The sequence below is a fragment of the Ciona intestinalis genome, chromosome 4 (genome assembly GCF_000224145.3).
Source record: "Ciona intestinalis chromosome 4, KH, whole genome shotgun sequence".
In the NCBI taxonomy this organism is placed as follows: Eukaryota; Metazoa; Chordata; class Ascidiacea; order Phlebobranchia; family Cionidae; genus Ciona; species Ciona intestinalis.
The window spans coordinates 3,606,687-3,620,395 of record NC_020169.2 but is presented as its reverse complement, the minus strand read 5'-3'; the positions used below and the strand labels follow the sequence as shown (position 1 = coordinate 3,620,395).

At 37.6% G+C, this 13,709-nt stretch overlaps 4 protein-coding genes across 7 annotated transcripts; 3 read left to right on the top strand and 1 right to left on the bottom strand.

Annotated features, from left to right (window-relative positions):
- Positions 1-143: 143 nt before the first annotated feature.
- Positions 144-1,426, top strand: LOC113474186. Of its 2 annotated transcripts, XM_026834123.1 has the most exons (5): positions 144-365; positions 475-617; positions 671-801; positions 859-925; positions 984-1,426. In XM_026834123.1, exons 1-5 carry the CDS (start codon positions 292-294, stop codon positions 1,112-1,114), a joined length of 546 nt encoding a protein of 181 aa, XP_026689924.1. In that variant the 5' UTR covers positions 144-291; the 3' UTR covers positions 1,115-1,426. The 2 variants fall into 2 exon arrangements, with proteins under 2 accessions (XP_026689924.1, XP_026689925.1); XM_026834124.1 differs by lacking the exon at positions 859-925 and having other exon boundaries at positions 162-365.
- On the bottom strand, positions 1,129-3,225 carry LOC100183816 (eukaryotic translation initiation factor 3 subunit F-like). Its single transcript, XM_002131091.5, has 7 exons — positions 2,939-3,225; positions 2,653-2,803; positions 2,277-2,417; positions 2,084-2,192; positions 1,782-1,901; positions 1,591-1,704; positions 1,129-1,423 (listed from the first exon to the last, which is right to left on the bottom strand). Exons 1-7 carry the CDS (start codon positions 3,096-3,098, stop codon positions 1,328-1,330), a joined length of 891 nt encoding a protein of 296 aa, XP_002131127.2. The 5' UTR covers positions 3,099-3,225; the 3' UTR covers positions 1,129-1,327.
- A 636-nt stretch (positions 3,226-3,861) lies between these two features.
- On the top strand, positions 3,862-6,367 carry LOC100186181 (rRNA 2'-O-methyltransferase fibrillarin). Its single transcript, XM_002131181.5, has 8 exons — positions 3,862-4,116; positions 4,375-4,413; positions 4,481-4,597; positions 4,775-4,944; positions 5,213-5,383; positions 5,489-5,621; positions 5,786-5,898; positions 5,956-6,367. The coding sequence occupies exons 1-8, from the start codon at positions 4,104-4,106 to the stop codon at positions 6,124-6,126; spliced, it is 927 nt and encodes a 308-aa protein (XP_002131217.1). The 5' UTR covers positions 3,862-4,103; the 3' UTR covers positions 6,127-6,367.
- A 784-nt stretch (positions 6,368-7,151) lies between these two features.
- LOC100175985 (protein unc-93 homolog A) lies at positions 7,152-13,652 on the top strand. Of its 3 annotated transcripts, none has more exons than XM_026834118.1 (9): positions 7,152-7,170; positions 10,128-10,253; positions 10,467-10,661; positions 10,904-11,115; positions 11,189-11,419; positions 11,661-11,889; positions 11,942-12,132; positions 12,348-12,582; positions 13,011-13,445. In XM_026834118.1, the coding sequence occupies exons 2-9, from the start codon at positions 10,142-10,144 to the stop codon at positions 13,259-13,261; spliced, it is 1,656 nt and encodes a 551-aa protein (XP_026689919.1). In that variant the 5' UTR covers positions 7,152-7,170; positions 10,128-10,141; the 3' UTR covers positions 13,262-13,445. The 3 variants fall into 3 exon arrangements, with proteins under 3 accessions (XP_026689919.1, XP_002131060.1, XP_026689918.1); XM_002131024.4 differs by lacking the exon at positions 7,152-7,170 and adding an exon at positions 9,421-9,538 and having other exon boundaries at positions 13,011-13,652; XM_026834117.1 differs by lacking the exon at positions 7,152-7,170 and adding an exon at positions 9,872-10,072.
- The last annotated feature ends 57 nt before the right edge of the window (positions 13,653-13,709 follow it).

The window sequence follows — 13,709 nt, the reverse complement described above, 5'->3', positions numbered from 1 at the left end:
AGCAAGCTGGTGGTCATACTATTTGATGAACAGGTGGAGCAAATGTCCGGAGTGCCTAGCTTTCATTGGTTATAATCTCCACGGCGACCAAATAAACAGTTTCGTCGCACGTCTTTTGTTCGACAAAGCAACCCACCGCAATGTTTGGTGTTTACCTAAGTTCGTTTCTAGTCTAGCGCTTCTTCAACCATTAAGAACAGTGTAAACGTTAGTCAGAACACGTTTATTTCTAAAGATTGACAGTACACAGTTTAGCAAGAATTAAGTTACAACTACTAATACACGAACGTGATGTGGTGGTACTTCTACGCGCATAGTATGTTCCACCTTACAAAATGGTTCCCAAAAGACAATCGTATAAAATTGTAAGTTACTGAATTGCTTTGCACGGACCATAACAAGATTCCGTAAACTATAGTCACTGTGGGCTTTTAGACTATTTCTTATTCCTACCATAACTATATTATTTTTCAGTCGTATTCTACTGCTTCTCATTTCTATTGTACTGTTGGTCCCGGAATTCATTGTATTGTACCTACCTAAAACATCACGAGCATGCAACTTACCCTTGCTGAATTTGCTTGTGGCAAGCACGGTTTTCCTTTTCTTTGCAATAGGTAGAACATAATTGAGATATCATAAACATGCCCTAATTTAATGTTATTACCAGGCTTTGCTCTGCTGTTCAGCGTGATGGAACCAATTCCTAGATTAATCAAAATTGCTTTTCATGCATTTGGGGTTGGTTCGTTAATTTTAGGTGTTTTAACTGCTGTTTACACTTTCCAAGCATCATCATGCGTAAGTATGTGATTGTTTAGAATGTGAAAATATCATAAATTTGGGACTTTTTTGCAGGAATATTCTACACCAGAGCTTTATTATTGGTGCTACACTAGTGCTGTTATTTCTCTCATCACCTGTGGTACAAACCAGCAATATCCCTTTTCTCTTTTGAATAACTAACCATTTGCCATTTTTAGGTTACTTTGCTTTGGTTTTACCATTTTGGATACTTAATGAAGCAAAGCCGTTGTCTGTGCTAAACTGGCGACATCGAACTGGTTTCTGTTATGAACCAGTAGCATGCTGTTCCTGTGTCTGGCACATTTGATTTCTACCAGTATCCTGGAAATATCTGTGATTTATTCATTAAGAAGAGTCTTTAAATACGCACATAGCAGTCTCTAAGCACATTATTTACACAGAAGCAATCAAATCTTAATGCTTCACTGTGCCTAATAAGATGTTACATTCATTCTATGTTTCTGTTATCCTTTGTATAAATCACCACTTTGAAAACACGAAATAATTGAAGAAATGCACTTCACGTAGGTTGAATAACGGTTGTGTTCACCAACTTCTCATTTAGGGCCACTTGCGATTTGACAACATTGGTAAGGTACCTTACCATTAAAAGGTCCTACAAAAAAACAAAATTAGCACCCTGCCCTAAAATACACTATTTAAATTACACACTGTACATAGAAGTTTAATTTTATCAACTGTTTTGTAAGTGTAACGCAACATAATCATTGATAAAAGTTTAAATATAGCCATGCAATAAATCCCTGCAATAAACATACGCACATTTATATTGTTGTTTAACATCGTATCGAATTCATCCTCCTCCATATGAGGTACAGTACAAACAAGGTCCATCAAATATCGACCTATTTTTGGATCCATTGGTGCATTTCCCGCCTAAGAAACAGGAGCTAAATTTTAGAACAGATGTATAAAATTATAGATTGGAAAACAAGAACAGACATACAACTTACCAGAACATTATTTACATGCTGAAGAACTGCATCTAGCATGGTTGACAATGTACTTGTGGCGTTAAGAACATTTTCAAAATCTGTTGGAAGTGAAACAACACCAGCACGGTTGTTGGCTCCCTAAAATATTATACATTTTATTAGAAGTATATGGATATATTGGTAAAAGAGCAAAAATACACATTATCACTGACAGAAGTTCAACAAACATACATAAAACAGTGTATGCAATACATCATTAAGTTTTGAATCAAATAGAGACATAGTACTTTATTAATAAAAAACTATGTCACAGTGCATACCAGTTTTATCCTGTCAACAGCGACCCTCTCAGCATTGTAGTATTCAACATGAGATGGGACAGGAGAGAACATCATTCCTTGAGTTTTACCAGGAACTCCAATGGGTTTGCTTTGTAAAAATGGGTAAAAATATATATCACAAAATTAACACTTGACTACAGATATAAAATTATTATAGCTAAAGTTGTACTACCTTATAAATGCCTTGAAGTCAATTTCAGCACCAGGTCTTAAATCTGTGTTAACAGTCAAATGCACAGGACACTTGCTCTCTCTACTGTAATACTCGTGTATCAGGACGGAGTGTTCAGTAATATCTTTGCCGGTAGCATACCTGTACACAAAAAAAGTTGTGTAATATTTTACAATTATATAGAGTTTAAACTTTTATAGTTATGTTTTATATAACCCATGAGTCCATGATGTTGTGCAAAGCCTTGTCCTTTAAGTGTTAGTCGTTTTTTTATCTTTATGGGAGCTTCATTGCACACTGATTACTGACCATAGGCTACAATATTGTATATATTAAGCTAAACGTTAAACAGGATAATGGTACTAAGTTCCCTTACCATCCAACAATTACTTCAGTTGGGTTGACTTTCCTATGCAAATCATACATATTTCGTGCAAACTCCATATCAAATGCAACTTCATCATCAGACTCGGTATGTGGAACACAGAAGGTATTTGTAATTGTCACTGCATTGGCATCCACGGTGCCTATAATGGATTAAATCGTTGTATGCATTTGCTTAGTGTCATATTCTCTTTCATTGGTTTAAGATGCAGTTTTACTGTGAGGTGTGACTCTTTTCAATTACAGCAATTACACAGCTAATTACGAGTTGTACATACCCAGCAATGTCCCAATCACACGTTTGGCATCCTCCTTTCGTCGTTCAAAGCTGTCTATGATCGAAAATAGTACGACAGGGTGTACTTTTACTTTTCTTCCCTCTGCCATTTTCGTACGTCTGCCTTTTAACGTCGCATGTGGAGTTACTAAATTCATCATCGATTTTATGTGAAACTCAGAACTAATCAACCATGAAATAAAAGTATCTGGGGACTGTAAAGGGAAATACGGCTCAATTCTTTATATAGTAAAAAAAATAAGACTTGAAATTGCTTAAACCACTTTTAATATATATACATGTACATTTTACACATATTTTAAACTAAAATAAGAATACTTGCGATATTACAACATGTTACAAAATTATTGTTTTATAACCCAATTTCAAACGAAGATAGTTATTAGAAATTAAAATAAATATTCTTTCACTATGCTGTTAAACATCTTTACCATGCTTTAGTATTTGTATAAATAGGTCCCTGGACAACCTCTCTAATGAACTTTTATAGGGCTCAACATATTTCAAAAAATGCTATTCTTTTTTATAAATCTTCAAACAGCCTTTATCCACTGTACTGCTTTCGTCTTACTGTTCTCTGTGACTTGGATTAACAGTAAAGTATGGCCTCACCCATCAGAAAAAAGGAGAAACGCGTAAAATTGCGATGGGCACTGATTGGTAATCAGCGCTTTTCGAATTTCGATTTCGTGACGCAGTGCAAGATAAAGAACGATAGTGTGACCAAATACATATGGTTTAAGCTCTGGTTTAGGTGGTTTACTTACAGAATTTATGTCTCGTTAATTAGCTGTGTAATTTAGTTCTCGTTACAGAATTGGTCTGCTTATTTATATTCGAAATTGTTTTATTCAATTTCCTTTTTACCAATTATGTTAAGAAATTGACATGTATAAGATTTTTATGACTCGAGCAAAACACGTGTGTTCGTTGGTGTGGAAAGTGGAAAAGCGCGTTTTGCATTTATTGCGTTGTTGCGTTGTGGAGCAATTAACTAACTGCTTGTTTGTAAATTATAACATATTTATCTTCATTACATATGTCATCAGGTAGCCTAGCAGATAAAGCAAAGTTAATATAAAGGATATTGGTCTGCACGAAACGTTTTGAAAGAATCAAGATCGTGAATATAAACTCAAGTTATCATGGGACGTCCAGGTAAATAAAGCTTTAAATAATTGAGCAATAACACACAAAAATAACTTTATATTAAAACTAACATTTCTTTCTCACATAGGCCATTTTGCCAGATATATTGCATAAAATACATTTGCTTATAGGAAAGCTTACTTTAGGAATTTTGTGCTTGTTTGTTGGTATAATGAAATCAGCATAAGATCTGTTTTATTAATCCAATTTATTTCAGTCTAACTAAAAAAATTTTTTTATGATATTTAACAGCTTGCACATTTTTAGGTTTTTCTCCACGTGGTGGCGGTAGAGGAGGCGGAAGAGGTTGGTAAAAAACTTTGAAATATCAAAAATATCATGATGAACTTGTTATAACACTTACTTTGTTCAGGTGGTGGATTTGGCAGAGGAGGTCGTGGTGGTGGACGAGGTGGCGGTCGTGGTGGTTTTGGAGGTGGAAGAGGAGGAGGGGGAGGATTTGGAGGGAGAGGCAGAGGTGGAGGAAGAGGTAATCACTCCTGTTAATAGTTTTTACCTTTTTTGTAATTTGTAACTTTCGTATTAGCCAGTTCCTAATTATACTAGGCTACTGTTGCAACAGCATGCAAGATGAAATTGTACTGCGTATACCAGGAAAATAAACAAAACAATTGAGGTTGTTAAGATAACTAAACTTTGTTTTTAGGTCGTGGAGGTGGGAGGGGCCGTGGAGGTTTCAGAGGTGGAAATTCAACAATGGTTGAACCTCACAGACATTCTGGTATCTTCATTGCACGAGGAAAGGAAGATGCACTTGTTACAAAGAACTTAGTTCCTGGGGATACTGTGTATGGAGAGAAGAAAATTGAAGTTGAAGTACGAGATTATAAACTGTTTGCACCACTCTGCAGTATTATGTATATTTCGTGATTTCGTTTACCACTTTAATTGCTAATATTCTTTCCAATTTGTTGGCTTTAGTGTTTGGCATCTAGTATGCATTTGCCCCAAGTTTAACACCGCCACAATTTTAGGTATCAGAGGGCAGTTATACAGCCATCCTCCAACTTACCACTTGGTTGTCTTGTGCATAAAAAGCTCTGCATTTTGTAATATCCTTTACTAAAACAATTTTTTGTTCCAGCTTGAAGGAGCCAAGACTGAGTACAGAGCGTGGAATCCATTCAGATCTAAACTTGCTGCTGCTGTGCTTGGTGGCATTGAAGCGATTCATATCAAACCAGGATCTAAAGTTCTTTACCTTGGAGCTGCATCTGGCACCACTGTTTCACATGTTTCTGATATTGTTGGCCCGGTATGTTAATAAAGTATTAAGAAATTTCAGTACCGTCTGGACTGAACTGTTAAATCGATTTAGAAATACTATATTTGTTATGTTATGTGTTACTCTATGTTTTAGGAAGGATTGGTGTATGCTGTGGAATTCTCACATAGATCCGGTCGTGATCTGATCAATGTTGCGAAGAAACGAACAAACATTATTCCCATCATTGAAGATGCAAGACATCCACACAAATACAGGATGCTTGTTGGTATGATATATTAGCCAGTGGCAGTGCATGTGTATCAGCAATTCTAGTCAGCAAAAAATAGTTAGGCATAGGGTTAGCAATGAATTGTTTGGTTTGCATGGAGGTGAAAGCCATTATATTATGACATATGTCTAGATTCTCTAACTTATTTTGTTACCATACAGGTATGGTTGATACCATATTTGCTGATGTAGCTCAACCCGATCAAACTCGTATTGTAGCTTTGAATGCTCATCACTTCCTCAAAAACACAGGACACTTTGTCATTTCCATCAAGGTATTTTTTTAATACTGTAATATTTTTAGTGTCGAATCTAACTTAATATGTAACTAGGCATCTTGCATTGATTCAACGGCAAAACCGGAGGCAGTTTTTGCGTCAGAGGTTAAGAAAATGCAAGGAGAAAAGATGAAACCACAGGAGCAAATGACCCTTGAGCCATACGAGCGAGATCACGCTGTCGTAGTTGGAATTTACCGTCCGCCACCAAAGAACAAGAAATGATAACATTTTTTCTTGTTTTTACGTTTTTATAAGTCCCACTTATGTGGCCATCACATAATACGCCCTGTAAAATCATTAACTTTTTATCATTGATCCGGAATTTTTTGGAAATTTTAAATCAGAGCCCTTCAGTATGATCATAAATTTATTGGTAACAATTTTGTCTTTGTAACATTCTGTGGTGATCAGATCGCTATTTCACTGCCAAGTTGCTTTTTTAATACAGTAACAGCGCAGAAAAGTTGTGTGGTTATTAAGATGGATCGTGTCTGTGCTGTGTAAATGTATGACCTTAATTGCTCGTTGGTATAGGAAGAAGTTTAGCTTCTAGTTCTCAGTTGCGCGTGATGTATTTTTTTGTACGCTGGTGGGCGTACACGAGCAAGCTTGGCATTCTTTTATCAGTACGCAATTTACAACTGGTGTAAATGAGCCAACTCGGCAAATAAAGGTAACGCCATCGGAATGTCGTAAACAGATGTCTATGTAGCAATAAATATTAAGTGCCGGCGTACGATTATAAATACAGCATTTCTAAATTTGTGGTGGTCGTACGAGCAATACTAATCAGTTAGTCAGTTTCCGTTTATGTTATTTATCTCAAAGCGTATTCGTAACAAGCGCAAAGCGGACTCGTGGTAGGCACGAAGAGCATTGCTGTGGTTTCAGAATTTACATAGTGTCGGAACGAACAAGACTGGTATTTAGTAAGCAATTGTAGTTCAGCTGGTACGACGTATCCAGTTTACCGGATATCTCGAAAGAGAACGATTGGCTAGACTCTTGCGGTTCGGTGGTGTATCAAGTTTAGTAAGCGATAACCTGTTGGGCCCTGGTACAAGTTCACTTGTTTACCCAGCTTAGGTAGGAAAGTAACGAACTGGCATGCCAATAAGCGTATCGCCTTTAAGCGGTTACCAATATCATCCACGCATGCAGAACTATATTAACAGTGAACTTGGCCTGGCTTACGGCGGAAAGGTTTTCGTCACGTTTGGCACGCTTTTGTACTGTTGACGCACTTGGGAAATTAAAAAGTTTCCGGTAAGTTATGGTTAGTGACCTCGGCGAGTTTATTGATAACTTAATATAAAGCGAATCAGTTTGCGGTCTGTGGATTCCAATTAGTTTACGATGCCGCGTAGTTTTTCGCAATGGGCTGTTATCTTATGATAATACGCTTAATACCCAGGAGTATAATATCGAGTTAACGCTTTATGAAAGCAAAGTGGCCGGGCGTGCATAAGGTCGTGTCGGGTTGCGTTAGCTTTTAGCGCCTCAGTTTACTTTCTCCAATTAAATCGTAGCCGCAATTTACGATAAAGTCTGCGCTGGGGCTCATAGCGGATTTTGGTTAACATCACGACTTAGTAAAACGCATAGGACATCGTAGCACAGTGTTAAAGATTAGTTTAATCATTGATTTAATAAAGCTCGCGCCTTCGACAGCAAAGAAAAAGCTCGAACAAAGGTTCATGTCATGTAGACTGCGTGGCAGCCATCGAAACAACTGTTGTGCTTACAAACATGAAAAGAAGGCAGATAAAGTCGTGTTGTTGCCAGCGCGGTAATTAGTGCAATCTGCTGCTGGAGGTTCTCCCATTATCTGTCTACAGAATGAAGCACGAGGTCTAATTCGCTAAAACCGCCGAAATAAATCCTAATACCACTCACTATTAGAGGTTGTACGTAGTAATCTGGAATTACATTATTGTACCGATATATAATAGCAATAACATATTAAGCGAAGGTAAACAAATAGATTATCTTGTTGTATGGTCTAGTCTAGTCATTTAATACGTTTCGGAGGCAGCGGAATGCAGTTAACGAATGAAAGTTTTATTGTTGTTGTTTTTGTTGATCGCCGTAATCTACGTGTTATAATTGCAGTCTGTTGTTAAAGATAATTCTGCTGTTTTAGTTAAGACGCTAAACCGGCAAAGGTCATAAAGACTTTACAGCGGTTTTATTTATGGAATAGCGGAGACCTTTGCCAAGGGTTACCTCAATTAGTCAGCCTAATTTAACCGAGTTAAGATAACAAGCTAAACTGCCCGCCCGCCTTGCCCTTGTTTACCGGAATGTGTGATTTACAGTGAAAAAGGTTCAGTCGTCTGCTTCTTTCTGTTTTAACCGGGAAAATATAAATGTAAGGAGCAACATCAACAACTTGACAGTTATTTGGAAACACAATCTTAGTTTCGATGTTTGTAACCGCAAGTCAAGGACAGATTGGGCGATGACATTCATTCTCAACAGCGGAGGGATTCATATTCGCCAACAATCTTCTTTGTATTTTTGCCAGTCAGTTAACGAGCTGCCGGGTCGAATTGGTTATAACGTTCATTAGGTTGGATAGACAGCGAGTTATTGAATCGATTATTGTGTGTATAAAATAGAAAATCGATAAAACTTTCACTAAATGAGTTCCCATACCAAAACCGAGACGTACTAGGAAGAAGTAATTCTTTAGTCTAGACCGCAGCAGCAATATTAGCAGCCATCATAGCCAAATCTACTTCAGCAAGAGACAACATTGTCTTGTTTAGGATTATTGGTCAAACAAGTTCTATATAATTCGTTCTCCCTGTAGCTTTGCTCGCACAGGTTCAATCGGCCGCGGCGGGTCAATTGGCTCTTCTGTAACGAGAGCTCAAAGTGATGTTAGTTTTCGTCGACTATAGCTAGTAGGTATTACGAACGCGTGCGAAAATACTTACCGGCGTACGAGCACACCAAAAGCTGTTATCTTTACGCCTCAAGATTGCTATATGCGGCCAACAATCGATATTTATTTACCCATTGCGCGAAAGTGCGAGAATGAGAGAAAATTCCGTAATTGGGCGTTTGGGTGTGCTAGTTATACACCCAGCTATTCGAAATCTCAGCGAAATTGCTCATTGTATTTGGTTTGGTATAAAAATACGTGCAATGCAAGTTTATTCAATTTGTTGTTATTTACCTATACGACAATGTAGTGTTGTAGTCTATGCATTATACAGGTGTTGTTATGTGTATTCGTATATTTCTATTGTAAAAGCGTAGCAACAACCTCAACAATGGTCAATCTTAGTTTTCTTTTAAAATGTTTTTATATGAAATCAACGTCGATAACCAATAACGACCTCGTTTCGTTATAGGTTTATGTTATGTACCTACATGTCTCTTTTGTACATTCTGTGTATGTTGTAGTTCCAATGTCGAACACTGCTTTCGTAATGTTTTATCTCACATAGTATGTTTTATTATTTGAATAAAGCTAAGTTCGGTTACCCATTCATCCCAGGTGTTCATCTACTAACTTGCGCAAAGTTAAAAAATATTTCTTAGTCGAAATGAGAGTTTTGTAATTTTTAAAACTGCCTTGTAACGTCAAATACTATGAAGAAACATACCGAAGATGTGAATAAAGGTAAGCAATATTTTCGCTAGTTTGCCTGGGTCGTTTGAAAGTTGTTGTGAGGAATTTTCGCACGGAAGCTTGTTTATTGTGAACGGAGTTTGAAGTGGAACTGGATTGCGGAAATAAATACGTCATTAAGGGGTTAAGAATTTGAGAATCGGGTCTTTCCTTGGCTTTGTCGGATTCAGTCAGGCTCAAAGAGATGTATCGGGTTACGTGTTTTGTATACGCTTCCCCACACTATTCATTGTCGCAAGACCGAACGATTTCACAATATATACCGTATGTTGCGAGGCCTTTGATTCCTGGTTAGTTTTGGAATCGTTTTGTGTAGCTAAATAAATACACACGGAATGTGTTTGTGCCACTCTTACCTCTTTCGACGTTGTTATTTGTCAGCGTGTCATGACTTATTAACTTTTATATAGCACTCGGACAGATTCGGATTTAGTTTCACATTAGTTGACTTATTCGTCCATCGTCACCTACCTTTTTGCTTTCGTGGCCGCTAAAATGGCGTCGTTTTGATCCGCGACGTTTGTGGTAATAGCTGCAAATAAAGACGTTATCGGGTGATTGCATCTCGTTTTTCTTACAGCGGAAAAAGATCTAATGTCCGAAGACGAAGACGCCGAATGCCAGAAGCAGTTGAGCAAACGAAACTTGCGAAAATGCCTCTACCTGTGCTCCTTCGCTTTCATGATGAATTACTCTGCCTACGCCGGTAAGTTGGGGTGGTATGGCTGTGCACCTGTCGGGTGTGGCAATATCGTCACTAATCGGATTTGTTATCAGGGGTTTAATCTATCTTAAGATTAGTTACGCGCTTTGATTGCGTAGAGAAAGTTTTTTGGTTTCAGTTACACTGTGTCGCTGTGCTAACATTACAAGTGGGTCATGTTTACAAAATCTTGTAATATGATGTGTTTGTTTACAGGTTTGATTTTCCTACAAAGTAGTGTTAATATAGAGAACGGTTTGGGAACCACCGGGTTGTTTCTCATATACGCGACGTCCGCGTTTTCGACGATATTTTTCGTACCAATCTTTATTGACTTCAAAGGTGCCAAGGCTGCAATAGTTGCCGGTGAAATTGGAATTTTATGCTACACTTTGTCCAACTTTTATCCGAGTAAGTATTACCGTGTCAACCATACATGCGCATTTGCTTATATTTATAGCGTGGGATATATACGCTTGGCCGTGTTTGATGCGCATAACTGCCTGTAAGGTATCTTTTTAACTTTTATAACTTCTTGAATTTATCGTTGTTACAAACTACTGTTTACGAAACGCATTCACGTGATCATTTGTGCTGGGTGTCTAACTACCGACAAAATATTTACTCTCTTATTGTTGTTTTCATTCCGGTAGGTTGGTACACAATAATACCCGCCGCATTAATTCACGGTTTGACGGAAAGTGCGTCATGGGCGGGATCTTCTGTGTACGTAACTTACCTCGGCGAACAATATTGGGAAAGATGTCAAAGCAATAAACCAATTCCATCAACATCAAACAAGTCTAAAGAATCATACGTATACAAGTTCTTCTGCCAGTTCTATACGGTCGTCTACTTTTCGCAGGTTTGATATAATTATTCAACAATATTTTGCTGCAGTTATTACTGATTATATAAGCAAACATGTCTATGTTTAGGTCCTGGGTAATGCGGTCGTCAGCATCGTGTTAACCAGTTTAAAGGACTTCCAAACTTCGCACGAGAACTTTACAGATACCACTGCTACAGAGCCACCTAGTAAAATTTTGGTTCAAAAGGTTGTATCCTTCGGGAATTTGACGAACACGACCTCGAACACGACTCTAGGGGAAGCGGTCGGGGTCATATCCGATGACACATGGGAAGCTTGTGGCTCAATGGAATGCCAAGTTAGTTATGTTTGGCTAAACGTTCTGGCAGAGTTCCCTTTCAAGTTTCCCGGCTTGTATCAATAAGCCATGGATATATCTATACCATCTTTGGAAAAAGCTATTAAGTTTCTGTTTTTGCACAGTTCCAACCACTTCTTTGCGCCACCCTATACAGGACTAGCTATGCTATGTGTGTGGTCATATTCGGTTCAGTGGTTGCAGTAATGACACTAATTTGGGACGTTTTTTTTGCTTTCAGGCCGACTTTATTTATAATGCCGACCCAGAGCGTATGCGCAAGTACGAGCCAAGCAAAATTTCGATATATCTTCTACTTGCATTATTCCTACTAATGCAAATCACATTCACAATGGTTCATGCAATCTTTCTGCCCCGAATTCCCGCCAAATTTGGTTCAAACGAACATGGGCGCCATAGTTCTGTTGGCCAATCGGAAAATGAACTTGAGAAGGATCAGTTAGTGAAAGGTATGAGATTTTACTTAGTGTAAATTTCACAAATCAAAACGCTCAATTTCAGATTCAGCGAGCGAACGTAAGATTACGTTAAAGAATGCTATGGTTTCGGAGTTGAAAGAAACATTTCGACATATGGTGTCACCTTTGCACCTTCTCGTCCTTCCAATGGTTTTCTACTGTGGTGTATTTACCGCGTTCAGTGTTGCGGAATTCACCCGTGCGTATGTCTCCTGCACCATTGGCGTGGAACAGGTAAACGATGATATATATTTCTTCTCTGCTGTCAATCCATCTCCACATCGCGGTTGTTAACAATTTATACACTTCTCAGTTTACAGACAGTAAATAAGCGCGCTAGACTCTCCGTGTTTATTTTCTTGCAACTTCTCTCGTCTGCTGACAAATCGCGTGAAAAGAACAGGAAAACTTATCTTTATTTTTACGCATTATGTTTTTTTTTACTTTAGATTGGAATTGTTATGGTTGCATATGGTCTGACGAGCATGGCGGTATCGGGTGTCTCAACACAATTGCTTCCCCATTTCGGTCGAAACCGTTTAGTGTTCGTCTCAGCCTTCTTGCATCTTGGGACGTTTTTGTTCTGTTTATTTTACTCCCCATCTTCGCAATCCCCATGGATGATTTATTTGAACGCAGTCCTCCTAGGTGCATGTGATGGAGCCATCGTGAATGTAATACAAGGTATACAAACGTATTTGTATAATTTCTATTGCAATTTTGACTATCTATTATTTGTTATTATACGGGCAAACATTGTATTTTTGTATATAGTAGGATGGGGAAATATAGGACACTTTTTCATTTTATGTTCTTGTTCCGTTTAGCATTAAACAAAGAAAATTTAAAGAACTCTAAAATCGTGTCTTCACGCCCTTATAGACCGTTCTTAATTCTTTAAAACTTGATCAGGATAGTTGAATATTATGTGCTAAAGGTGTCCCATCTTTCCCTATACAGTACTATATGAGGCTTTTGACTTTGAACTTCCGTGAAAAATCTTACGTTTTCTGATGTTTTACGTGCTATGACTCACGTTTATTTATAAGTAGCCCACATATGCCAAAATAAAACTTTGTTTGATTTAATTATATTATTCCTTATTCCCATAGGTATGATTGCCAGTTATTTTGGAGACCAACTCGCCATTGCTTTTAGCGTTAAAAACTTCGGCACAAACTTAGGAGTTGTGGCTGGAACAGGCTGGAGCACGATTCTATGCGTGTATGTGAAATTATATATATTGATGGGACTGCTTGCATTCAGCTTCATTTGTTACATTTTTGGCGAGATATGGTTTCAAAACAAAGTCAAAAGATCAAGTGCTGATACTGCCAAAGCTGCACCTTCAACACAATTTTAGTTGGCTTTACATTTTCGATTGTAAAAACTCCTGCCGTTCTTTATGTTATGTTTTTCAGCATTTTTAAAACGGTGTTAGCAGCTTAACAGTCGTTGCTAGCTGTTATTTTTGCACATGTGTAGTTCATCATGCCTTAATACCCCAGACTTGATTATATCGCTTAACTTTAAGGTGTACATTGGCCTGAATATACCCCTCTGCGTGTATACTCATAGGGGACACGAAGTGATATTTCGCATATAAAGGTTTTAGTTTTTTCTTAAAGCTTTTTCTCCCATTGATAACTAACATACCAGCAATGCATTATGTTATATACCTATCAACGTGATTTGTATGACATTCACTATTAATACATCAAATATATATATATAGCTATGTGCTTATACACCTATGGGAGTCAAAATAGTATAGTAACACGAACATGTATTACTAATATAATATAAACGTA